Here is a 26,861-nt window from a genome sequence, read left to right as displayed (position 1 = left end):
CACTCCTTTTAGCACTGCCTTGGGAATCCTGGCAATTCAAGCCTAGGTCCCTGTCTAAGGACAGAGGCTCTCCCAGGAGCCACATTCCCCCCCCCCCCGCCCCCCCCCGCAGCCACGAAACCCGGCCCGCACCCCGCCTCGCCTCTCCTCGGCGCCTCCTGGACCGTCTCCCCCCTCCCGCCCCGCCCCGCAGGCTATTTTCTCATCTGTCACAGGATAGAGGTCATTCATGTGGAGCTTCCTGAAACTTGCTATGAAGCCTGTCAGGTGAAGCCTGCCGACTTTAATGGGGGATGACGAGCACAGTTCCCTTCTGCATACCCCAGTGCTGCACACGTGCCTCCATTCACTACACTAACCCAACACCATCACCTGATGTGGCTGGCTTCAGAACAGGAAAAACCCAGGTGACACGGTTGGGACCTGAGAGGTGCCATGGTAGAGTGAAGGTGGTCCCAGAGAGCCCCAGGATCAAGGAGAGATGAGGGAGAGGAGGAAGGAGTAAGAGCATCTTCCAGGGACTCCAGCTTCCTTCTGTGGGCACTGATGATGGCACGCCATGGCTTGGTGACTCTGGCAGGGTGTGCTGGCTAGCTGGGATGCATCTTCACCCAAGGAGTTGTACACTCCCTAGGCTGGATGTTACTGAGACCAATGGTCACCCCACCGGGTGGGCCTGGATTACATAACAGCTACCTGAGGCAAGTTGGACAATCACCGAGATCTGTCTGTCTTCCTGGGTCTGTAATCACCACTACCCCTAGCCACCAGCACAAAGCAGAGAGCCCTGAGGGGTGAGCTGGCAGAGTCACACGCAATCTTTCTGAGGAACCCTCATGGGACCACACTCCTGGCACCCACACCATGTCTGCATCCCCCGCATCCAATAGAGGAGGCCACTGAATCCTTTGGCATTGATCCTCCAAGTCAGGATTCCATTTTCCTGTCTGGCCAACAGGGATAATATACTTTCCCCACACAGCTGGGCAGTTGAGAGCGATCACGTCTGAATGTAAACCATATATAATTAGTAGGTTTTCCCGAGTGTAGAGGTTCACACCTGTACTCTGAAGCTTGGGACGCAGAGGCAGGTGAATTCCAAGTTTGAGAACACCTGAACTACCACAGTTAGTTCCAGGTCAGCCTGGGCTACATACCTCCAGACTGCAAGACCACATACCATTAAAACCACAGCTCCCAAAATCAAAAGGCCACGCACAGTGGCCCATGCCTTTAATCCCAGCACTGGGATGTGAAAGGAGAGGGGTAGAGATTGTCAAGATCTCTCGGCTCCATGGTGAGTTAGAAGCTAGTTGGGGGATACATTATTTTCATTTTATTTATTTATTTATTTATTTAAAAGGTTTATGTATACGAGTGCTCTGTCTCGAACCAACCAATTCACCTAAAAAGTGAAATCAGATTTTCTTTAAAAAGAAACAACTAAAAAAAAAAAAAAAAAAAAAAGAAAAAGGATGGAGAACAGAGATGGAGGAGGAAGCTATGCTAGAGAGATTTTGAAAGGAATTCCAATGAACCAAAGGACTTGAGGAGAACTTGGAAGGTGCTGCTGGCAGAATTCCTGTCATCAAAATTTCTTTAAAAAAAAAAAAAAAAAAAAAACAAACTCANAAAATCAAGCCGGGCGTGGTGGCGCACGCCTTTAATCCCAGCACTTGGGAGGCAAAGGCAGGCGGATTTCTGAGTTTGAGGCCAGCCTGGTCTATAAAGTGAGTTCCAGGACAGCCAAGGCTACACAGAGAAACCCTGTCTCGAAAAACCAAAAAAATTAAAAAAATAAAAACAAACAAACAAACAAACAAAAACTTCAGGAGGGGCATGGTGGCAAATATCTTTAATCCCAGCACTTGAGGAACTGAGGAAGCAGAGGTAGGAAGAACTCTGTGAGTTCAAGACCAGCCTGGGCGACAGAGTAAAGAGTCTTTCTCTGGAAAAAGGAAAGACAAAAGAAAGGAAGAAGAATGAAAGGAGGGAAGGGAGGAAGGAAGGAAAGGAGGAAAAGAGAATCGAGAGACAGACAGACAGACACTTTAGGGGCTGGAGAGATGGTTTGGCAGTTAAGAGTGCCTACTGTTCTTGCAGAGGAACCAACTTCAGTTCCTAGCACCTGTAAGCACATGGCTTACAACTGCCTTAACCCCTGCTCCTGGGACTCTGATGCCCCTGACCTTCAAGGACACAAGCGTACACTCAGGCACCCACTCACGAACTTTCAAAAGATAAACACAAATCTCTGGAAAAGGAGCTGTTTATTTGCTCATTCACTGCACATACAAGGGGCAGGAAAAGAGGCAGTTCACAAAAGCCGGTGGATGAGGGCGGAACCCAGAGGGACAGGCAGTGGTAAGGTTGTGTGTTTTTGTCTTTGCCCCGTGGCAGGTGAATAAGCAGAGGTCAGGACACAGTCTGCATCTTGAGAGGCCTTAGTGTCCCCATCTGGGAGAACACCCTGCTCTTGCAGGCTCTGTGCACCTTAGACCTGTTCAGAGGATCGGGGGGGGGGGGGGGGCAGGCTGCCCGCTGAGCGCCGGGCCACAGAGTGTGCGCCTTTGATGGGAAACTGGTGACTTTTATGTTGTAGCAAACTTCCTGCTCTGTTCACAGGCCCACCGCAGTCACAAATGGGTCTATCTAGCAAGCTAGTACCCCACCAATAAAGGCTGCCTACCACCTGCCTATGCCCCCTCCCTCCCTTCTAGAATGTTCAGGGCTGAACTGAAACTGACTGACAGCAGGTTGGCTTTCCCCATTCCCAGAACCCAGCTTCTCTGGGTGCCTCTAACAATTCTGCCCTGGGTGAGGTAGGTCCTGGGATATTCTGAATCCTTGGCTTTTCACTTCCAGCCCTAACGCCTCCTGCATAGATCTAGTTCATGTGTTTTCTGTCCACCACAACACACCAAAGCTGGGCTGTTTTGATCTAAGCAACACAGGAGACACAACAGATCGGGGAGACAGCCTCAGGTTAGACTGTCACTGCTCTGTCCTTGCTGGGTGATGCTCGGTTAAGTCGTAGCCTCCCTGAGCCTTCCTTTCCCCTTCCCTAGGAGTGAATTCCAACAGCAGCCTTCCAGGAGCTCAGGGAAGAGGATGCGGCCATCTGCCTGTCCTTGCTTCCAAGGGGTGCAACTGTCCTATGCCTGCTGCCTGCTGTGAATAAGACACAGCACTGCAGCTGAGGCCCAGAGAGTGCCTCCACGCTGAACTGAGCCTGGCAGGGGTCTTCTCCACAAGAACGAACCTTTGTCCATTCCAGTAAGAGGGCAGTGGGTGGGTCCTCTCCCAGCCATCTGGCTAAGCTCTAACTAACATCCAAGGACTCTGCCCCTTCCAGCCGTTTCCAGGTAGGCAAATCCAAGTCGCTGGTCCAAACATCCACATCCTCTTCCTTGTCTGGAGCCCAGAGGATCTAAAAATGTTACGGCTCTGCCTGGTGGGGTAAACAAACACTGGCTTCCCTTACTCTGTGTACCTGACAGGCCCAAGGCAGCAGGGTGGGCTCCTGTGGGCAGCCTGGACTCATGGTCCATGGGTCTGTTTTTCTTGGGCTTTCCCCTAAGGCTCAGAGCACAGGGGCCAGAGCCTTGTAGAAGAAGGGGTTATGTCTCCAGCAGAAGGCCTAGGATCCTGCCAGCCTTGGGCTGTTTTCCTAACTTTGGTTCCTGGGTTTGGAAGTGGTTGTGTACACACGATGTCTGTGTCTTTATTTACCAGCAGGTACTTACCAAACAACTGTTGCATGCTTGGAGCCAAAGCCCCCATTCATTCTCAACTCAGTTTAGTGCAGATACAAGGGCAATGACCAGACAACTCGGTGGGGGTGCTAACCGAGAACCAGGTGCAAGTACCAAGCCTGACAGGCTTCCTGGAAGAGGTGCCTGCTGTATCGATCCTGGGGGGAGGGGCAAGAGGCTCCCCTGCAAGGAGGTTCAAGAGGGGCTCTCCCAGCATGCACCTCAGCATCTACAGTCCCTGCTGCCTCTTCTGCCCTTGTCCTGTTGGGGCTATTATTATTATTATTACTACTACTTTTTTTTTTTTTTACTTTGTAATTTGGGTGGTGCCCATGGAAGTCAGAAGATGCCAGATCTTCTGGAACTGGAGTGAGACGTTTATGACCTTTCCACAGTGGGTTCTGAGAACTCAACTCGGTGAGCCATCTCTCCATCCCTGTGCACACACGTCCTGTCGCTTCAACCTGCATACAGATATTAATGTGCCTGTCTGCATACAGAGTTAAAGGTCTCTCATTTGGGTCCTGGGATTGGTCTCCTTCCTCATCCCGTTTCTTAAATGCTTTACCTAGTGCCTACACACAGTAGGTGCTCAAGATTAATGCTTTGAACAGCCTGACTCCACCTGCTCCACCCCTCATGTCTGTTCTGTGTGCTCCTCCAGGACATGGAACAAAATTCCTTCCGGGAACACCATCTTTCAGGGGACAGAGCATCTAGATGTGGACTGGTGCGTAACATGCACAGAAGCACTGTGCAAAAAAAAAAAAAAAAAAAAAAAAAAAAAAAGCACCCTTTTGGGGGGGGTTAGAAAGACAGGTCAGGGTTAAGAGAAGTTGCAGCTCTTCCAGAGAACTGGGGCTCAATTCCCAGCATCTACCTGGTGGCTCACAACCAACTTCAGTCCCAGTGGATCTGACGCCCCCTTCCGGTCTCTCTGGGTATTGTATATATATAATGCACAGGTGTACACACACACACACACACACACACACACACACACAGACAAAACACCTACACACATCAATCAATCAATCAATAAATAATAAAAATGATGGATGCCTGGAGCCCAAGTTGTGGCACCAAAAATTACTAGAACTGTGTGATCTGGTCCAAGTTACTCAGTCCCTATGTGCGCAGTCTCCACGCTGGTAAGATAAAATAACAATATATCTTATTGAAGCACTGCAGGGGCACAGAGTCAGCTCATTGGTGGCTCTACTACTGTACTTACAGATAAGGACATCGGGCAAGAGCAAGGCCAAGCTCACCCAGCTGTCTGGAGGAAGTACTTTTAAATATCTAACTCTTTTGACATGGTGGTCAAGTGTGTTGAATTATTTCTCCCCAAACAGGGCTGTCTGTCATCTTGTCTCAACACATCTCTCTGTCCTGGATGGTGGTCCCAGGGAGGCGTCTTTCATGTGTTTCCCCGACACTCTGTGAGGAGGGCAAACATCCTTCCACTGCATCAAGGAACTACAACTGCACGTATCAGTTAAACACCAAGTTCATGTATACAAGTGTGGTGTATGCACATGCCTGCACGTGTGTGCAGGTGACTGTCACCCTTGGAAACACTGTCCATGTCTTTTGAGACAATGTATCTCATTGGCCTGAAGCTCACAGATTGGTCTAGACTGTCTGGGCAGGCAGCAAGTGCTAGCCAATAGGAGGATCACAAGTGGGTGCCGAGATGCCTGACTTTTCAGATGAGTTCTGGGGCTGGACTCAGCTCCTCTTGTAAGCATTTTACCAAATGGGGGAGTGTCTCCTCAGACCCCCAACCCAACCTCTGAACCCACTGTCACAGAGATGGCAAACCTTGCCAGCCCCCTCTTATTTTCCCACGCTCCTCTGAAATTCCTCTTTTCCTCCAATTACATCTCCGAGTTACAGAAGAGAAAATCAAGGTACCGTCAGAGAGCTTAACCTACCTAGAGGTCACCTGTTCCAGGCTACCTCCCAGCCATGGGCCACTCTGCTAGCTAGTCACTTGGAAAAGCGCGGTACCTGGAGCCATGTGTAATGAGACCCGGGAGGTTCTTCTTATCAGTACCACCCCGTCCAGGGCCATGAGAGACAACAGCACCATTCAGTGGATATGGGGTTACAGACCAAGGGGAGATGACAGGCAGCAGAAGTGGTTGAGGGCAAGGTGCCCTAAAGGAAGGAGGCATTGCAGTGAGCCTGCCGGTCTTGTGGTGGGGTGCTGGGCTGGCAAGCGTGCGTGCGTGTGACTGTGTCACTGTGACAGTGTGACTGCTGAAGGCAGGGACACAGCAGTTCCCCAGCTGGGGGTGGAAGGCATTAACTGTGAGAGTGCTGGTGTGGGTGGGTAGCCTCTGGGCCTGGAACTGGGGGAGGGGGGGGCAGAGAGGGGTAGTAAACACCCTGATGACTTGATGGCAGTGGCAGCATCTTGGTGGCAGCCCTGGGAGGATGCTGCAGGGCTGGGGGTGGGGTGGGCTGTGTGACTTTGCAGTTCAACAGACTCAAATTCAGCCTGTGCTGGCATGGCAGCGTGTGCTGTGTGCCAGGCAACAAGCAAGGAGAGGCAGACCCAGCTTGTGGCTGAAGGGTCCCCGCTGGCTATGGGTTTAGAGTTTCAACCTTGGGGTGGCTGGATGACGGGTTCTGATCATTCTGACATTTAATCCACACAACACTTTGTCCCCCACTTAGAGAGTGGAGGGTGAATCACAGAAGGAAAGTGACTTGCCCAAGGTGACCCAGCCATTCAATTAGACTCCATGGAATCTAAGCTGCAAGGCTGCAAATGTCTGGTTCTGGGGTTCAGGGGCCACACTCCTGGTCTTGGTCCTGGCCCTGCAGACAAGCCCCTTAAACACTGTGCTAATGGGTGGGGCCGCAGTTCACCTTCAGTTCCTGCCAAGTGGCTAGATTCACAGTCAGAGGGGCTGCATGGCTCTCAGAGACCCCTCAAGCAGCAGTCTTTGCCTGAGGACCTCCCTTGGCTCCTGCCCCCTCCTGGCGCTGACTCTGGGCCAGGAGAGGAAAGGCTGTCTCCACCCACCTCTTGCACTCTCCCTTCTCCTTTATAAAGGCCGGAACAGCTGAAGGGTGGCAACTTCTCCTGCAGCCGGGAGCAGCCTGCCTGCCTCCCCCGCTGCCTCCCTGAGGGCTTCCCTCCGGCCGCCAGCGCCCATCTTTCTCCAGAGAGATATTTTGCGCACAAACACATACACACACGCGCAAAAGGGAAAGGAGGAAAAAAAAAAGCCCACCCTCTAGCTTCGTTGCAACGAGAAAGCCGGAGCAGCCGCAGCTCGAAACCCGCAGAGGACGCCGAGTGGCGAGCGGGTGGATAGACAGACTGACCTGAGCCGCGTCCACCTGTCGGCCCAGACCGGCCCAGCGCGCAGTGGGCGCGCCGCGCTCTCGGAGCAGCCGTGCCCGCCGCTTGGGCCCCGCGCCAGGGCGCACACGCTCCCGCCCCGCCACCCGGCCCGGGCGGGAGTTTGCACCTCTCCCTGCCCGGGTGTTCGGGCCGCCGCTGCAAAGCCAACTTTGGAAAAAGTTTTTTTTTTTTTTTTTTTTTTGAGACTTGGGCTTGGAGGTCCCCAGCTCTGCGCTTTCTGATCTGGGGGTCCGTTCCAGAAAATGTTGCAAAAAAGCTAAGCCAGCAGGCAGAGGAACACGCCTTTAGCGGGCGAGTGAAGACGAACCATCGGCTGCTGTGTTCCTTTTCCTGAGGTTGGAGTCCCCTGCGCGCCCCCACACGGCTAGACGCCTTGGCTGGTTCGCGACGCAGCCCCCAGACCGTGGATGCACGCGTGGGCTCGGGATCCGCCCAGGTAGCGGCTTTGGACCCCGGTCCCTTGTCCAGGTCCTCCCCAGCCCCCCAGCGACGGAGCCGGGGCCGGGGGCGGCGGTGCCCGGGGGCCATGCGGGTGAGCCGCGGCGGCGGCTGCAGCGGCCTGAACGCCTGATCGCGGCAGACCCGAGCGGAGCCCACCCTCCTCCCCAGCCCCCCACCCTGGCCGCGGGGGCGGCGCGCTCCGTCTACGCGTCCGGGGCCCCGCGGGGCCGGGCCCGGAGTCGGCATGAATCGCTGCTGGGCACTCTTTCTGCCTCTCTGCTGCTACCTGCGTCTGGTCAGCGCCGAGGTGAGTTGCGACGGCGGCTGGGCTGGATCCTTCCCTGGTTGCCCCAGCCCCCACTCCTGGCCGCCCCCTCCTCTCCCTGCAGTGAACTTTGGAGCCTTGCAGCGCGTGAGTCAGGCGCGGGCACTGGGTGGCCCCAAGGGCTGGGAGGCCAGGTCCGGGGTGCTGGGCTCCTGGGGAGGAGGCAGCGGTGGGTTTCTTTCCAGCGGACCAATCTAGATCCCTAAAGCTTTTAGCGTCCTAGAAGGTGTGTGTTGCCCTGCCCCCTGCCTCAGGAGCTAGAGATCTTAAGCTTCCAGGATAAGGGGAAAAGGCGAGGTGATATCTAGGGTGTCTAAGGCATCGAGACCTCCTGTGTCCACCTCAGAACCAGCCTGGGCTTTGGTTCTGCCCAGGACCCGGCCTGCCCTAGAAGTGTGCGCCTTCGAACTCAGGATATCCAGAGATCTTTGGCGAGGGTTTTGGTCCCACCCTAGCTTCTGCACTGGACTAGGGTGGGCACCTTGGGGTCATGCTGGACGATCCAAAAGCACCTTGTATCTTGGCGCAGGGGGCCCAGAGAAAGAGAGACAGAGACACTAGAGAGACAGGCAGACAGACACACGGTAGGTTCAGACGCTTGGAGTAGAGACAGGACTGGAGGTGGGGCGCGGGGGGGGGGGTGGTCTGAAGGAATCCAGCCCCCGGGGCGGTGTGTGTCTGAGGCCCAGCCGTACCTGCGCCGGCACCCTGAGAGAGGAAGCACCTCTCTCCCCCGCAAGCAGGGTGCGGAGCGCACGCCTGCAGAAGCCTAGCTGCAAGGGAAGGGCGGTCGGGTATGGAAACGTCTGCGGGAACGATCAGGTCGGATCAGTGCCCCTACCCCTCCCAGCCTCACGTAGCAGTGAGTTGGCAAGTCTACCGGGAATCCAGGTGGGAAGGGGGCGGGGCAGGAGGAGGCGCGAGCTGGAGCGAGGCTGGGGCCAGGAGAGCGGATTGCCCGGGTCCTGTCCCGCCTCCTCCTGCGGAGGTCTAGACCCTATGGAGGTCTAGTCGACTGCTAGCCGGGCCAGCCGGATCGCCTGCGGCCAAGCGCAGGGGTCAGGAGACGGCAGGGAAGGGGTTAAGGCGGAGGGCTCCGAGGCCGCGGCCCGACCTTGGGCCGCAGCCAGCGCAGGTTGTTTTGACCACGGAGGAGCCGTCGCCGTCTCCTTTTGTTCTTGGGGATCCTCGAGGGCCGCCGGCCGCCCGCCCTGGGGGCCCCGCCCTTCCGCGGCTGCCCCCCGTGGCCGGAGCCCGACAGAGAGCAAGCTGGGCTTGGCCCGGCCGCTGCAGGCCGTTCGCGGCACCCCCTCCCCTCCTCGTTAGTAGCCCCCCGGGCCGCGTCCAGCTGTTGGGGAGGGGGACGCCAGGAGGCCCCAGCTGCCGCCTCGCCGCGCCGCGCCTCGGGGACCTGAAGGCTGGCCCGGTGCCAGGGCGTCCTGAGAACGGCGGCACCCCGCGGCTGCTCTCTGCAGCCCACCCCGCCCGGCCCCCGACTCGCTCACTCACCCCACGCATGCACACTCCTGGCCGGAGGCGATGCTCCGTTCCCGCGGGCGGGCGCGCAGAGCGACGGGCACGCACTAAGGCGGCCAGGTCGCGCGCCCGCCGCCACGCCCGTGCACACGCGGGACACACGCGCACGCGGCCCGAGTACACGTGCGCTCACACACCCACGCACGCACGCAGGCACGCACAGTCCTTCTGTACACTCAGCGCCAGGTGCCCGCCCCCACGCAACAGGTGGACCCTCAGTGCGCCCTGGCACTCCACCGCCTCTGTAGCTACCCCATTTCCTTCCTGGGGGGTCTGAGAAGGGAGGGACAACCCCAGATCCTGATCTGGTCTCTGCAGCATGCATTTTGGCCTGTTTAGAGTAGCTTAGCAGCCCCTCAAATTTTACTCCTCTATAATGGCTTTTCAACCACCCCACGTGGCGTGATGTTGGTGTGACCTGGAGTGCAGGATAGCCATGCGTTTTTCCTTTCAAATGAGTAGCCATTTGATCATCAAGACAGAGGGACGCCACCTACCTGCTGAGTGTGCCACCCACAACCTCCCTTCCTTGGTTAATCCTGGCAGGGGTATGGAGCCCTCCTTTTGGCCACTGCTGGATATGTAACATCTGGATGAGGTTTCTCTTACCATTCCAGCTTCCTCCAGCAGCACTCCAGCCAGTCGCATGAGCATTTACATTTAGGGTTGAGGCTGCTGCTCAGAAATTCAGCCTTGTCCCTTCATAGATTACTGGGAGCCTAATTACATTGCGTTTTGCAATTGTCCAAGGTCTTTCCAGATAAGCTTAGGAGTATTAGACTGAAATCATGTGGACATGTCCCCATGAAGACCAGCCCAGGCAAGCTCCAAATCACCAGTGTAGGGAGACCCAGGAGGGCTTGCCTCTCTGGGTGACCCTTTAGTTGGCTGTGTTTTTACATGGAAGCTTAAGTGTTGGAAGCAGGCTGGTAGCTTTGAGGCAGTACTGGAGGAGAATAGGAACAGTCTGCCCGTCTCCATCAGCTGAGCTGGCTTCCCAGAAGGTGACTGTCATGTGACTATCTGTCTGCCTCAGCACCCTTCTGCCGGGAAGGAGTGGAGGGCCCTCCCCCCAATAGTTACCAACCACCCCGTCTCCTTCTGGCCTGCTAATGTCCATAGGCGAGAGGTGGGGGTTGGGGTCCTACTTGCTGGAATCCCCCTGCCCAGAAGTGTGAAAGTCAAGGTGAGAGAGATTCTGGAGGCCCTAGTGCAAGAGCCAGGAAGTGTGTGTGTGTGTGTGTGTGTGTGTGTGTGTGTGTGTGTGTGTAGGAGTTAACTCGAGGTGTTTGCCTGATGTTCCTGATGCCCTCCCCCTTTCTGATGTCCATTCTGTGATTATGTTTTCTTCTAGGGTCTCCCATGGTTTCAAAGACAGTATGTATGTGGGGATGGGCTTGAACCCTTGACCTTCCTGCCCACCGCCTCTAGAGGTATAGGTGTGCCTATGACAGCTTTTCAAGTTTTGGTTTATTTACCTGTTTGGTACCTGCTTTCTTCCATGAACTTCAGACAGCAGGCAGATTTCTGGCCTGGTTCCCTGGTGTTAGTGTGGTGCTTGTAGCCTGATCAGTCACCAAGAAGTAGGAAAAGATGGTGGGTGGGCCCAGGCCAGCAGTGCCTAATTTATTTGTTTGTTTGTTTAGACAGTTTTTCTGTGTAGCCCTGTCTGTCTTGGAACTCAATTTTTAGACCAGGCTGGCCTCGAACTCAGAGATCCTCCTGCCTCCATCTCCTGAGTGCTGGGATTAAAGGCGTGCGCCACCACTACCACCACCAGGCTCTGAGGTGCTTCCTTAACAACATGGCCTCAATGAACCCCGTCTCCGCCCACTGAGAATATACTCTTCTATCTTGGGACCTGGACTGTCAGCCGGGAGGAAAGGAGGTGGGAAGGTACAGAAGGAGAAGCAGGCTGGGCCTCAGTTTCTCTTACCTAAAATATGGAGCAGACTGGACTCGGTTAGTGTTATGCATAATAGGGGAGTTGGCTCCTCTTGAGCGGAGGTGAAGACGGGGATTGCAGTGGGTCACGGGGTGGCCTATCCCACAGACAGGGCCTTCTTTTCCAGCTTCGAAGCGTTTCTCCTGCTGAGATGCAGAAGAGGGGGAGACTGAGCGAGAGAAAGGCGGCCACCGTGTTGTGTGCCCAGAGAGGGCTTCTCCATAGAGCTTGTCTTTGCCATCTCATCTAAATAAGGCTCGAGACGCAAGCAGGCAAGCAGGCAGGCCCTAGGAGGCTTCGTCAGCTTCTGCCTCTGCCAGCCACAGACAACGCCCGGGCGCTGGGCAGAGAGCCCGTCTCTCTCATTGCAGAGGCAGCAGGCTGTGGGGCTGTGGAGAGTATATCTGTGTGTGTGTGGTTGTGTGTGTGTGTGTGTGTGTGTGCGCGCGCGCGCGCGTGCGTGTGTGCGCGCGCACACACACCCAGGTGGAGGGTGGAGTTCAAGCCCTTTTGATCTGGCAGCTTGGCTGGGAGCAGGTAACTCACCTGGCCCCCTTCTTGCTCATGCCTTCTGCAGCTGGCTCTCGGGGTGGGGCAGGGAGGAGGCTGTTTCTCTGGGCTGCCAGGCTGGCTTGGCCCCACCTGCTTCCATCCCACACCCGCCTGAGATCTGGGGCAGCTTCTTCAGGTTGTTGGGTTTCCTGTTCTGTGTGTGGGGGTAATCAATGAATGGGTGCCCACCTTGAGGCTTCCAGAACCTGTGGGGGGGGGAACCCAGGTTTCAGCAGCTCCATATTGGGGGTGGGAGGGAGGACTCTTACACCCAGACACATGAACCCTGTTTACAAACAGGTGCTTCTGAGAGAGTCTCTCCAGAGCACTGCATCCTGGAGTGGACCTCTGGCTGTTAACACCCCCAGACCCGGAAGAGACCCAGCAGCCCACAGGGCACCTGGTGGTGTCAGTGTGAGGCTAGGTGCCATTTCCTGTGGCCCTGCATGGGGGATCATGCAAAGTCACACCCTGGGGGGACAGCAGTTCTCCACCCACCTGTCACCATCCTTGGAAATATTCTGAGCGTCATTTGCTGTCCTCGTAGGAGACACATGAAAAAATTGCTCAGCTGGTGAAGTGCCTTTTATTTGGGACTGCTCTGCTGTGCACAGTCACAGGAATCCTCAGGACCAGCTGGGGTAAACCCCATTTAGAGGACATAAGAATCCCTTTGTGTCCCTTTCAGTGATACTGGGGACTGAACCCAGGACTTCACCCTTGTGAGGCAGTAGCTCTGCCTCCGAGCTACATCCTCGAGTCTTTCTTTCCTTTGTTTTTATCTTATAACAGAGCATTGCTAAGCTTCCCAGGCTGGCCTTGAATTTGTTCCATAGCCCAGGCTGACCTCGAACTTAAAATCCTTCCGCCCCGTCCTTCCAAGTAGCTGGGATTAAATGCTGTTATGTCTGGCTGAAAGTAAGGTTTTTATGGTAGGGTTCGTTCTGAGCACCCTGGTTCCCCCTACACGGGGATCCCTGGCTTTTTGTCTGTTGTGGGTCTCTCACTTCTGACGCTGGGAGTATTTGGGGACAGTGATACCGTAGCCTGTGTGACATCCTGTGTTCCGTGGGATGGTGAATAGCACCTCCACCCGCAGTGCCAGCAGCCTGTCCCTAAGCTTGACCACTAAAAATGTCTTCAGATGGTGTCAATGTACCCTGAGAGCACCATCACTGTAATTGAGACTGTTGCTGTAAAACAAGATGGGGCAGAGAAGCCGCAGGGGTCTCAAATGATGCTGGGACCAATGACATCAGGACAGAGAGGAGGCATGCTTGAACTGTCCCGGGAGAGGGCCAGAAGAGGTTAGGCATGCTATGGCTTGGGAGGGACCCACTCTGTCATTAGCTAGTCATCTAGCCTTGAGGCCTGTGTATTAATTTCTCTAGGCCTCAGTTTTCCCATCTGGAAGATGGGACGAATGATAATGTTGGCATGAGGGATCACACCTGAGCGAGCCCGCAGAGCAAGAGACAGCCCTTCGCATATTTTTACCAATATTTATTGAGCACCAGCTGAGTGTTTTTCCCACCTCTGTAGTCTCTACCTGGGGTCTTTCCCCACTCAGCCTCTGGGGGTAAGTGGGCTGAGGAGTGGGGTGTCTGCTAGGTCTGTCCGGGGCTCAGCATGCTCTCTACCTTACTGGCAGCTCCAGCCATCCCTCCACAAACACTTCTCATCCCTTGGGGCAAGCAAGCCACCTTACACAGCCTGGCTCTGGCTATCCTCAGTCAACCTCAGGCAGAATTAGAATGGAGTTAAATGTGTTCTAATTCAATTCATAGATAAGAGGTCAGACCAGAGAGAGGCAGTGGCCAGGTAGAGTTCACACAGCAGAGGGTAGCAGTGTGAGGCATGGAATCTAAATCTCTTGAATACAGTTCTGAGTTGAATAAAACTCGGGGCGAGTGGCCTTCTTTCTCCAGCCCAGCTTCTGTCCTGCATACCTCTGCCCAACCGTGAAGCCGCCATAGACACGATAGACAGCATCAGACACCAAGGGCCTGCCCTGCTTCCTAACCTGTCCATCAAACCGCTACCATCCCTAGGATACCAGGCAGGTTTATAAACTCCACGACGGAACAAAGTGACCTTGGTGCTGAGTGAAGTCTTGGGAGCCAGGTTTTAAGGCATCCCCCTCAGCCCCCAGCCTGTCTCTTCTAGTTCCTAGGTTGGCTTGGGGGAACCAGAGGTGGGCATGACTGAACCTCTACAGAGTTTTTTCCTAGACGTTAGACAAGTGTCCAAAGTTTTTTGTCTTGTTTTGGTTTTTTGGTGACACTGAGGTGCCCAGCTAGCCTGGAACCTCTGGACTCAGGAGATCTTCCTGCTCTGCACGGTGGCCCACATTTTTCATCTCAGCACGCGGTAGTAGAGGGAGCCAGGTCCTTGAGTTCAAGGCTTTCCTGGTCTGTATCGAGTTCCAGGGCAGCATAAAACCATGTCTCCAAAAAGCAAAAGCAAAACCATCTTAGATTTTTCTGTTGCTGTGATAAAACACCATGGCCAAAAGCAACGTGTGGAGGGAAGGTTCTATTTTAATTTACAGTTCTACACCATGGCTGTCAGTGAGGGAAAGCAGGACAGGAACCTGGATGCAGGAACTGAAGTACAGGCCATGAGGGAAGAGTGACTTACTGGTTTGCACCTCACGGTGTGATCGCCTGCTTTCTTATAGCACCCAGGTCCGCCAGCCCAGGATTGATACTACCACCCCTGGTGATCTGGTCTAGTGATCTAGTCATCAATTGGTCAGTCAGTCAATCAATGAATCAAGAAAATATACCTCAGCTGGGCTATGGTGGCGCATGCCTTTAATCCCAGCACTTGGGAGGCAGAGGCAGGCGGATTTCTGAGTTCGAGGCCAGCCTGGTCTACAAAGTGAGTTCCAGGACAGCCAGGGCTACACAGAGAAACCCTGTCTCGAAAAAAGAAAGAAAAAAAAAAAAAAAAAAAAAAAAGAAAATATACCCCAGGCTTGCACACAGGCCAGTCGGATAGAGGCATTTTCTTAGTTGAGATTCCCTCTTCACAATTGACTCTAGCTTGTGTCGGGTTGACATAAAACCAGGCCAACCCACAAACAAAGACCTTCCTGCCTCAGCCTCTAGAATAGCTCAGGACTACAAGCGGGCTCCTGGGCGTCATGCGCCTGGTTCTCAACAATTATCCCAGACATGTAGTAGCTTTTGAGGCGATCCCTCCCCGCCAGCAGCTGGCCAGGACAGGAGCCTCTATTCTACCTCAGACAGGGTGAGAACAGTGCCCCAGTCCTCCAAACACACACACACAAACACACACACACACACACACACACACACACACACACACACACACACCTGTGCTCAGTTACTCAAAGCTCCGGTGCCAGCTGGTTCAGTGAACGTAGGTGGGGCTTCTTCCCCTCTCATTCCAAGGAGACTGAGGCACAGAGTGGTTTAGTCCTGTCAGAGCTTCTCTCAGGTTGCATGGTTTTGTCACAAGCAGCGCGTGTGTCTGGGGGGGGGGGCATGGTATGATATCTTGCGACTCTCCTTTGCCCCTTACTGCTAGGACATTTCCCAGTCCCCTCTGCCCTCACCTCTCCCTTGGGGATCTTGGCACCCGGCCCTTGAGACTCCTGTGACTTCGGGGATGTTCCAGCTGTATGCGTGTGATTGTGGGACCTGCGGTTTCCCTGGAGGAAGCTGGCTTGTAGTGGGGCCTGTTAAGGTTCTAACTAAGTTTCAAGTGTTTGGTGACAGGCCAGAGGGGCTCTAAAAATAGAGTTTAGTTGGGCACAGGGCATGGGTGAGCTTTCAGGCTTGCCGGTTGAGCCTGAGGATTCCCTGATTTCCTCTTTGGCAGGGACCGTCAGTAGCACTGGGATACATGGCCTTCTGGGACCATATAGCTCAGCAAGCATTTTAAAGCACCTTTCAGGCTGGGGGCTGGAGTCCACACTTCATTGTCATTTCGTGAAGCCTCCGCTCACACTGGGTTTGGGGGCCCTGGACAAAGGATGTTGTTGCCTGTTTGAGCCTCTGTTTTTTTGTTTTTTTTTTTAATCTGTGATGTGGCCATAATTAGGTCAGTGTGTGTGTATGCTTGCTCTCACGCACACCCCTGTGAATAAATTGTAGCTACCAGGTGTGGAGGGAACTGTAGAGAGAAAAGAGATTGTTGGAATTTCTCCAGGCTCTGTGATCTTATGGGGGAGACAAATGGAGCCAGTGGAGCTGGGCACACACTGGGATGCTGTGGAGGGCTGGGGTGGAGTGTCCCAGCATGCTCTGAGCTAATCAAGCCCTGGGTCCTCAGTGCTCCTGGTTCAGCCTTGGATCTCGCCTGCCCCACCCTTACTTAGCCTTCCTTACTATTTGTTGGGGATGATGGGGCATGGGGGGTAGCTTGTAGGAACTTCGTGCACGGGAAAGCATGTGGTTGGTGAGAGAGCCACGGCGAACCTTCAGCCCAGTTCACTCAGTTCCCGGTGTCTGCCCGACAGGGGGATCCCATTCCTGAGGAACTCTATGAAATGCTGAGCGACCACTCCATCCGCTCCTTTGATGACCTTCAGCGTCTGCTACACAGAGACTCCGTAGGTAAATCGGACCCTCCTCCTGAACCTCAGCCTGTACTGATCCGTAACACATCCTAGTGGAGGCCCGGCCACACCCACTACCCAGGGCGGGGCAGAGTGGGCAGACTGGTTGGTACCTAGGATGTGGGGTGGGGCAGACACAGCACCCACATGTGGCTCTAGCTTGGTGCGGAGGGTGGGGTTCCTGGAGCAGATTGGACAGGGACAGGGTACTCAGGGCATACACTGAGCACCTATCCAGGTGTAGACTCAGCTCAAGAGGGTAGGGAGCTATCTCCCTGCCCCTCTGGCCCAGAGCCTGGTCTCTAAGGTCTCCTGGGGACACCTAGCTTGGATCAGCTGGCAGCCCTGCCCATGCCCAAGAGCGCGCTGGGCAAATGGGCACGTGCTTGGTGGCATACACGTGGCGGGCCCGGCAGGCTGGGTTGGGAATGTATTTATAAATGCTGTCTTCAGAGCAAATTCCATTCTATTCTAACCTCTGGCCTGGTCCCTGGAGCCCTGTTCAGCACCCCCCACACCCAACCCCCCCCCACACCCGCAGGCCCTTGTCCCTCTGGGGTCCTGTCTCTTTGTCACTTTGTAACCCTTGCCCAGACGCTATCTACGGGGGAACAGCATTTCCTGCCTTTGTTTCCTCTCTCCGTTGGGCCCCTGGCTTCTTCTCAAAAGCATTCCCGGGCCCTTTCAATACCGCCAGGGCTGGGGGTGGTAAGGCAGGCAGGAGGGGGCCCCAGCTGGGCCCACCTATTGTTCACCAGGGCCCCCACCCGATGTCTCCCACCCGTGCCCGGCTGGCCAACTCTGGCCACACAATGGGGCAACTTCCAAATTTAGCTTTCTTGCCGTTTCTTTCCAAGGCGCTCTGCCTCCCATTGCAGGCGGCCCCTCCACACCCCTGGTGGGGGTCGGGATCTTGGGTGTTAGGGTTTTCAATAGCGGGCCTGTTTTCGAGGCAACCATGTGGCTTATTTTTTCCTAATCAACTTAACCTTTCCACAAAGCACATCTCTCCCCATCTCCTCCCTACCAGGGACATTCCAGAGATGGCAGGGAGAAAGGAAGAGAATAAGGGACAGACAGACAGGCTGACATGGTCAACACCATCAGGCTGAACAGAAGCAGACCAGTCAGTTAGTGGCGATCTGCAGGGTTTTCTTCAAATGGGATCCCCTGGATCCGAGATGGGGTGCCAGCTGGCAGAAGCCTTTATCTTGGAGGGGACCAGTGGCTGGGGGAGATACAGGAGCCCCAGGGTACCTTAAGGAGGTGGCAGATGCTCACATCCATCAGTCCCTTTGCTGTCCCTCACCACCAAGAGACAAAGGGGACTCTCCATCTTCAAGATCAAGTTCAAGGACTTCTGGTCACCCTAACAGTAGCCTGCCCTGGCCAGTGTCTCAGGGCAGTGTAAGTGTGGCATGGAGATGTCACCAAGGAAGCTGGTAGCACTGAGAGGAAAGGACTCTGGCTTAGAGGAAGGAGCTGTGGCTACTGACAAGAAGGGGAGCAGATCTTGGAGAAGAGGCAGAGAAGCCCAGAATGGAAGATGAGGAATGCCAACCTAGTGTGGCTGATGCGGGCCCTCCCACCCCCTCCCCTCTCTACCCTTTTTCTGCAGACCAGTAGGGCCATTGTCAAGGCTCCAGAAGGCTGTGTTGGGCTGCTGGGCTGCTGGCCCCAAGGGGATTCTGGGAATTTCCCCATTCAGCACTTCCTATGGGAAAGCTTTAGAGGGCACTGAGAACTGGCCTCCAGCGCTCTGGGTCCCTGCCCCACCCTGGAGGCTGAGGAGGGCTCTCTGACAGTAGCAGAGGGGAAGGGTTATTTTTAACTTCATTAACATGAAGTTCTGGCCAAAAATGGGGCTAAAAACACAGAGCGAGACTAGAGGCTCTCAAAGATGCAGTTAGCCCCCCCCCCGCCAGTCCCACTAGCCATGGGGCTGCCCAAGGCTTTGCCTGGTAGCCTATTCAGAGCCAGGAACCTCAGGTTTAGAGGATGCTAAGGGTGGGGCCTCGGTGTAGAGAAGCAGTCCTTGACCTGTGCCATCACGTCTGACTATGCTTTCCCTTGCAGATGAAGATGGGGCTGAGCTGGACTTGAACATGACCCGAGCACATTCCGGAGTCGAGTTGGAAAGTTCATCTCGAGGGAGGAGGAGTCTTGGTAAAACTGAGGGTCCTGTAGCTGCCCCTCAAAGGTGGGATCCAGGGAAGAAAAACTAGGGCACACGACCGTCCTGGATTGGACGCTACCTCCAAAATCCGTTCCCCACTGTTAGGGGTCAATGAGGGGTATAGCTGTCTTTGAGGTTGAGCTACTATGCCCTCTCCCCCACGTTGTGCTTTTAAAATAGTGGTTTAGTGTTTCTGACTTTGAAACAGGGTTTCACTCCATAACCTTGGCCGTGTTAACTAGACTGGTCTGGAATGTAGAGATCTGCCTTGCCTGCCTCAGCTTCTACACTCCCTACATCTCTGCAACCTTGGAATCGATGTGGCTAACCCCACTCCACAGTCCTGGAAAGCAGGGTGGAGAAACTGGAATGGAAGGACTGAGGTCATAGGGCTTGCTTGTTGAAATTGAAAACAAGATCTTTTCTTCTCGGGCGGGGGCGGGGTGGGGGAGTCCCCTCTGTCTACTACAGCCCACGGCTGCACTGTGGCCTAATGCAGAACCCAGCAGGTTCTACAGATTGCTCCTTAGCAGAGACCAAACTAGTACCATCTGTCAGTCCTAGTGAAGACTTCCAGGGTGAAGCAAGTGGCCACGTACAGTTTCCAAGTCACTGGAGATGTGACCAGCAGAGCCTCTAGGTCTCCCATCTCCAGCCCCACCTCTCCACCTCTCCACCTGTGAGCTGTTCCCTGTTCCCTGTAGGTACCTGAGCATTTGCTGACCCAATAGCTCTGTTGTTAATCCCATTTTGCAGATTAGACTCTGAAGGAAAGGGCCACATACGAACAGACCAGTGGGACTGGAGAGATGGCTCAGAGGATAGGAGCATTGGCTGTTCTTCCAGAAAACCTGGGTTCTGTTTCCATGGCAGCATACGACTGTCTGTAACTCCTCTTCCACATATCTGACTCCCTTATATATGCAGGCAAAACACCAATGTACTTAAAACATTTCAAAATAAGTAAAAAGAAAAGAATAGACCAGTGCACCCAGGTGTGGTGGTGGGACACGCCTTTAATCCCAGCACTTAGGAGGCAGAGGCAGGCAGATCTCTGAGTTTGAGGCCAGCCTGATCTACATAGTGAGTTCCAGGACAGCCAGGGCTAGATAGAGAAATACTCTTTGGATTGAAACAAAAAACAAACAAAAACAAACAACATTGCAGGAGGACTCAGCACAACCACACAGCTGTGTGACTGAACAATGGGAGCTAGGTCCTCCACTAAACATTTACAAGGTCACATAGGATGAACTAGCCTGATCTTGACTGTGTTTCTTGGGTAGGGGGGTGTAGATCTCGCTGTCCTTGTTTTCAGATGGGGGTCAACTGAAGCTCAGGGTGGTTCGGCCACCTACCCAAGTTCGGGCCTGTCTGTGGATGGGGAAGGTTCCAAAGAAGTCAGTCTGTCCCTGACAGGCCTCTTCCCTCCAGGGTCCCTGGCAGCAGCAGAGCCTGCTGTAATCGCCGAGTGCAAGACGCGCACCGAGGTGTTCCAGATCTCGAGGAACCTCATCGATCGCACCAACGCCAACTTCCTGGTGTGGCCGCCCTGCGTGGAGGTGCAGCGCTGCTCTGGCTGCTGCAATAACCGCAATGTGCAGTGCCGGGCCTCCCAGGTGCAGATGCGGCCAGTCCAGGTGTGCAGAATCCGCCCAACCCCGGGTCTGACCCCGCCCCAGCGGCTGAGCAGCTGCCGCGGGCTGCAGAACTTTGCTGGTTCTTCATGGCTCCTTCCAGAGAGGGATGCTTGGGGGACGCTTCTGGGACGCTTTCTCCAAGACGTCTCAAACCGTGTCAGAAAGTTAGATGGAGCCCAAGATGTGACTTGGTTGAACTGCTAAGTAATGGACCTATGTCACTTGCTCTACAGGGACACAGTCCCACAGTGCCCCTGTCTTCAAGCTGCCCAGGTCCCCTCAATTCTCCATCATACTCAGGGGCCCCTACATTTTGGGACTTCAAAGGTTTCTTCGGCAAGCTTTGTGCAAGCAAAGGTGGCACAGAGTATCCACTATAGGAATCGGGGGCCCCATTGGCAAATGGTCCAGTTCTGTGGCTAGCTCGGTCTTTTTTGGAGAGATGCTATTCTAAAGGAATGACCCAGAGGCCCAGGAGGCACGGCTGTCTTCTGACTCAGGTGGACAGGTCTCTGTACCCTGACTCAGCCTTCCTATTTCAGCTTCCCCTGGGCACACGGCACAAAGCTTAAAACCAGCCCACCCAGTGCACTGTGTGGCCATGCTCTCTCTCTCGCTCTCTCTCTCTCTCTCTCTTTCTCTCTCTCTCTCTCTCTCTGCCCTCTGCCTGTGGCCTCTGCCCAGTCTCCCGCCTGTCTTCCATTCATGGCCTGTCTCCGTGACCCAGAGTACAAATGACACGCTATGCTTCCCCACCCACTGCCACAGTATCTTCTGTCCCCAGCTTTAGGGATGGATACCTGACAGCTACACCCCCCCCACACACAGCCTCTCTTCTAGATAAGGCCTCTCGCACTTCCTATCTGATAACTATCTCCCTGTCCCTGGCCTTGGCCCGTGCTCCAGGAATGGCAACCCACGGGACTCAAGCTCCACCCGGAAATGCCTTTCTCCCACTCTGGGGGATCAGGGAGGCGGGGGTTGCTACAGCAAAGCCAGAGACCAGGTCAGCTAGGTTGAAGGGCTTGTTTTGATGGAAAAGCTCTGAGAGGGGCAGAGGGAAAGGCCTATTGTTTGGTTCAGAGCCTTCACTCTGCAGACGAGCCTGGGTTTTGGCTTTCGAGGAAAGAATGCAGCACAGGAAACTGCCAGGCGTGTGAGGCCGCTCCTGCACTGATGGTGTTTACAGGGAAGTGTTGCTCATTCTTGTCCTCCAGGTGAGAAAGATCGAGATCGTGCGAAAGAAGCCAATCTTCAAGAAGGCCACAGTGACCTTGGAGGATCACCTCGCCTGCAAGTGTGAGACAATAGTGACCCCTCGACCCGTGACTCGAAGTCCTGGGACATCCAGGGAACAGCGAGGTAAGCTGCCTTGCCAGGGGCTGCTCCGTGGGGCTCAGCCCAAGCCCCTTTCCCTTATAACAGCTGGGAAAAGGACGGGACTCTAAATGGGGGTCAGGAGGCTGGGGAGATTGCTCGGTGGATAGACTGTGTGCTGAGCACACATGCAGACCTGAGTCTGAAACCCCAGCATCCATATAAAAACCAAGGCATGGTAGCTGTGCCTGTCACCCTGGTACTGAGAAGGTGGACATGGGAGAACCCCAGGGGACCAGTCTATCTGTTGGTTAACTCCGAGTTCAGTAAGAGTCCCTGTCTCAGAAAACAAGAAGGAAGAGCAATAGAGGAAGACTTGATGTCAACCTCTGACTACACACACACACACACACACACACACACACACACACACACATACACACACACACACCACACCACACCACACACACGGCGGGGGGGGGAGGGTGTAGAGGGGTAGGGAGGCATCTAAGCATATACCACACAGAAAAGACTTAAACGGAGAGCGAATACATTATTTCTGGTTAAATTGATTTGAGACTTTTGATCTCACTGAGAACAATCTAGATTCTTCTTAGCCCTAAATGAGGTTGCAGCGCCTGGCCTCGCTACCAACCAGTCTCCTTCACTCATGACATCTCCTGGAGATAGACAAGTAAAGGTTGGGCATCCATCTAGCTGGGATGTGGAGAGCAGGTCTGCCGTTCACACATCCACCAGAGGAGTGCATGTCTGATTCCGCAAGGGTCAGGCAGTTCACTTTGAGTTGGAAAAGTCTCAGAGGCTCCTTCTCTCTGTGTAGCGGAAGTACCCGAAGTCTAAAGATGCTCAGGTCTCAGGTCACATAGTCCAACCTAGGCCAGTGGGGTCCTGGAAATCCCCTCTCTTGGCTCCTCCCTCTGCCTAGCAGTTCTCTCTAGCTTTTAGTTACCTGCCCTACCATCTATAGGAAGAATTCTTTTTTTTTTTTTTTTTAATTAACTTATTTACTTTTATTTTATGTGCATTGGTGTTTTGCCTGCATGTATGTCTGTGTGAGGATGTCAGTTCTTGGAGTTGTAGACAACTGGGAGCTGCCCTGTGGGTACTGGGAATTGAACCTGGGTCCTCTGGAAGAGCAGCTAGTGCTCTTGACCCTCTGAGCCATCTCTCCAGCCCCCACACAGGAAGAATTCTTTTTTTTTTTTTTTTTAAACTTAGTACCCTTTTTTTTTTTTTAAGTTTTTTTTNTTTNTTTNTTTNTTTNTTTATTATATGTAAGTACACTGTAGCTGTCTTCAGACACTCCAGAAGAGGGTGTCAGATCTTGTTATGGATGGTTATGAGCCACCATGTGGTTGCTGGGATTTGAACTCCAGACCTTTGGAAGAGCAGTCGGGTGCTCTTACCCACTGAGCCATCTCACCAGCCCACAGGAAGAATTCTTAAGCGTTAGAACTGGAAAGTTAAGAATTTTGAGGGACTGGCCTCCAGGTTCATCTCTAGTAGAGCATAGGACAGTGCTGGTGTTTTGGAATCCTTAGGCTCAAATCTGTTGTCATTTGTGAATTGTGTGAATTGGATCAGGCTTAGCCCAGCCTAGCCTCCTGCATATGGCTTTTGGGGCAAAAGCTCTCTGGTGGGAGGGATGTCATCCCTCCAGAGACTCTGAGCTCCCCCAGATCTCTACCCTGCAAGGAAAACTTTGCATTTGCACGTAAGGGAGGCTACCTCAAGAGAGCCAGTCTGAGATGGAACAGACAGGTACCGACCTCACCAGCTGGAGGCCAGGGACCCTCCAGTGGCTCCCAGGAAGTGCTGGCCCCTGCCTGCCTGACCTGGCTCCTCAGAATCCAGGAGGAAGGGCAGTTAAGAGTCCGTCTGGTCCAGGGTTGCCAGGAACTGTCAGTTCGGCCACGTGCTGAAAGTATGAAACACAGATAGATCGCAGGGGTTTCAAACACAGCTCTCTGCCTCAGTTTCCCCCAACACTGTAGGATGAATGAGACCAACCATGCAAATAAAGGAGTGTGTAGTGGCGCGGGGGGGGGGGGCATAGCAGGTGCTCACTGGGGTTCCTGATTGCTTTATGCGCTGTCTCAACTGCAGGAGGTCACTGCAGCTTTTTCAGAGTGGTTAAGTGCCTTGCCCCATAGCACACAGTACCAGGAAGAGCCCAGGTTTGGACCTGGGCTGACCCCTTGACTAAGTTGCCGCCCCAGCCCTCCATTCTGCTTCTCAGAGTGCCCAGGAATTTGAACAACAGGCACAGCTCCAAGGAAAGTCTGGTTCTGGCCTAAAGCCTCGTGGCCTCCTCATCTTGTGACCAGAGGAGCCAGAGGTTGGTGGTGTATAGGTCTCAGTAGGAGAGATGGGAGGCAAAGAGGGTCACAGGGTGACAGGCCACACCACTCACGGAGTGTTGTGGCTGACATTCACCCTGCAGTTCTGTGTAAGAACCAGGCTCCTTGGAGAGCTTTTCTCCTTGGAGATTTTTCTGCCGTCTGACTGCGGCTGGAGGCAGCAGCTACACTGTAGTTCAAGAGCCCCAGTCCCCAAATGACCTCTCCAGGCATGTAGTGAGACAAGGTGCTTGAAGCACAAAGGAGAGCTGGGACAGTCTTCTGAAGATAGGTGGGTACACAGAGCCAACAGGACTTCCTGATAGGTAGAGGGATCCAGGGCCAGGCCACCTTCAGGGAGTGGGAAAATCCATCTCTGAGGAGAGACAAGGACCAAGAGCCACATAAACAGAGTCTCCTGGGTGCGGCACTTCTTGGCCAGCATGCTGTCTTGTAGTCTGTTCTCCTAGCTGTGAGGTGGGCTGTCCCAGATAGAGAAAGCAAGGCATAGAAAAACTCAGTCACGTCCCCAGAGCTAGTGAACTGTGGGGATTAGCTTTGACCTGGTGAAGTGTGTCCTCTCCCTCAGCCAACCCCAAGGCTCCCTCCCAGCAGGCATCGAGGTACAAGGAAAACACTCCATTGCCATCAGACACTGACAAACACGTCTTCTTCTTCTTCTTCTTGAGCAGCCAAGACGCCTCAAGCTCGGGTGACCATTCGGACAGTGCGAATCCGTCGGCCCCCCAAAGGCAAGCACCGAAAGTTTAAGCACACCCATGACAAGAAGGCCCTGAAGGAGACCCTCGGAGCCTAGGGGCGTCGGCAAGAGTGTGGGCAGGTGAGGAGCTAGCCAGAAAAACCAAACCTCAGATACTCCCTGACTTTCAGCTACTCCCTGGCTGTGACTTAGACTGGGCCCGTGGGAGAGCCAGCAGGGGCAGTGCTCCTGCCTAACCGGGCCTCAACCTCTCCGAAACAGGGTACCTGCCTCACCACTCAAATTTCCCATAGTTCCTCCATCCCAGCCTTGGGACCTGCTAGAAATCAGCATGGTGGCAGGAGCCCTAGGTTTGGGGGCCAAGGGGACCCTTGAGCCACCTCTGACCTTGCATCCTTCTTCTCTGCCCACAGGGTTATTTAATATGGTATTTGCTGTATTGCCCCCATGGGGTCCTTGGAGTGATAATGTTGTTCCCCTCGTCCGTCTGTCTCGATGCCTGATTCGGACGGCCTATGGTGCTTCCCTCGCCCTGCGTGCCCGGCCACCTCCACCAGCAGCGATCCCTCAGCCTGCCCTGCAGCTCCAGAAGCAAACAAAGGACTCCACTCCAGGCTGCTGGCTTCTCTTGATCCCAAGAACCTGGGACATGTGTGCAGGAGCCTCGCGGGGGACTGTGGACTGGCCCCAGAGCCTGGCACTTAGCCCGTGGACCTCTGCATGTCCCGCCTGGTTGCTGGACCACTGGCCAGCTGGCAGGGAATACTATGTTCAGGCAGGCTAGGGTCCCTTGCAATCCTGTGGCGGGGAGTCGGACTGGAGGAACTCTCACGGCACCCAGATCTGCCACGAACTCATCTCTCCCTGTCCCCTCAGCCCACAGTGGCTTTTCATTTTATAAGACATGAACTCCTCTGGGTGGGTGGCCACACGCCTTCTCTGATGGATTAGAGGTGCAGTGTGCGTGTGACCTGGGCCGAGTCCCTGCCTCTTTCCACCTCCCCTACGTTCACTTCCGGTTCATTTCTCTACCTCCACTGTGTCTTCTTCCTCATGTGCCCTTCAGTCTGCTCCTCCATGGGGTGCTTGGATCCCGAGTGAGGCTCTGAATGCCCCTGTCATTCCTCCCTAGGGCAGGAGACCTGTCTGTTATATTCCACTCCAGCCAAGCAGGGCAAGCAAGGTTGTATGGAATGTATATTGCACATGGGCACTGCGTGTAGAGACTGCTGTTCACACCCTAAATATGGCCAACTTGTCTATTAGGACCTTCTGGCCAATGTAGGTCAAACCTCTGAGGAAAGGGAGCCTTGTTTTAATTCATACCCAGGCCCTCTGTGGAGTGACTGTGTGTGCCCTGGCCCAGCCTGAAGCTCAGAATGAGCCCGTGGTACTGGGGAAGCAACCGTTGTCTGTCCATTGCCTCCACTTCCTGGGTCGCAGCTGTCCCCTTCCCGACAGGTGTGGGACACTAGGAGACCTCCAAGGGAGGAGCAGCCCTCACTGCTGCACAGGTGTCCCTCAGATCTTTCGCGGATCTACCCGATGGCTCCTTCCAGGAAGCTAGCCAGTAGATTGGAAGTGGGGGAGAGAGGGAGAGCCCTAGAGCCCTCCGGAGGATGGATTGACGTGGCCTGCCTGCCTCCCCACACTTTCCCGTCCCCGTTCCTCCTGCTTCCTTCAGTTTGTAAAGTTGGTGATTATATTTTTGGGGGCTTTCTTTTTATTTTTTAAATGTAAAGTTTATTTATATTCCGTATTTAAAGTTGTAAAAAAAAAAAAAAGCCACAAAACAAAACCACGTGAATCTTCCATAAGTCTGTGTGTTGGCGTCGGGCGTGACAATTAACCTTTCCATGTTGGCAGGATGCATCAACAGCTTGCTACATGTGCTTTTCACTTGGGGAGGCTAGGCGCCATCGGGCATCTTCATGTCTGTGTGCGCATGCGTATGTGCATACGGACATATACACATGCCAGTGCGTATTGGGCCTGGCTCCAGGGGCAAGCCTCTGTCAATCTCAAGGACAAGGAGAGTTGATTCTGGCCCCATAGCAGAACCTAACACCTGGGCTTCCGAACCTGCTCCTATGTAGAGATGGGTTTCTGTTAAGCAAGGGTCC

General features: G+C 54.2%; 1 protein-coding gene across 1 annotated transcript; it reads left to right on the top strand.

Moving 5' to 3' along the window:
- The first annotated feature begins 6,839 nt into the window (after positions 1 to 6,839).
- Pdgfb (platelet derived growth factor subunit B) lies at positions 6,840 to 26,545 on the top strand. Its single transcript, XM_021216964.2, has 7 exons — positions 6,840 to 7,885; positions 16,426 to 16,522; positions 18,601 to 18,690; positions 20,135 to 20,340; positions 21,558 to 21,702; positions 24,710 to 24,858; positions 25,152 to 26,545. Exons 1-6 carry the CDS (start codon positions 7,823 to 7,825, stop codon positions 24,832 to 24,834), a joined length of 726 nt encoding a protein of 241 aa, XP_021072623.1. The 5' UTR covers positions 6,840 to 7,822; the 3' UTR covers positions 24,835 to 24,858; positions 25,152 to 26,545.
- Positions 26,546 to 26,861: the final 316 nt, after the last annotated feature.

The sequence above is a fragment of the Mus pahari genome, chromosome 17 (genome assembly GCF_900095145.1).
Source record: "Mus pahari chromosome 17, PAHARI_EIJ_v1.1, whole genome shotgun sequence".
NCBI classification, from domain to species: Eukaryota; Metazoa; Chordata; class Mammalia; order Rodentia; family Muridae; genus Mus; species Mus pahari.
The sequence above is the reverse complement of the archived record's forward strand: the minus strand, read 5'-3'. Positions and strand labels throughout refer to the sequence as shown.

What these genes read in the sequence shown, in the direction of transcription:
- Pdgfb (XM_021216964.2), top strand. Translation starts at nt 7,823, where the DNA reads ATGAATCGCTGCTGGGCACTCTTTCTGCCTCTCTGCTGCTACCTGCGT. An exon ending in TGCGTCTGGTCAGCGCCGAG is followed by an intron (nt 7,886 to 16,425) that starts GTGAGTTGCGAC and finishes TCTGCCCGACAG; the next exon opens with GGGGATCCCATTCCTGAGGA. An exon ending in GCTACACAGAGACTCCGTAG is followed by an intron (nt 16,523 to 18,600) that starts GTAAATCGGACC and finishes TTTCCCTTGCAG; the next exon opens with ATGAAGATGGGGCTGAGCTG.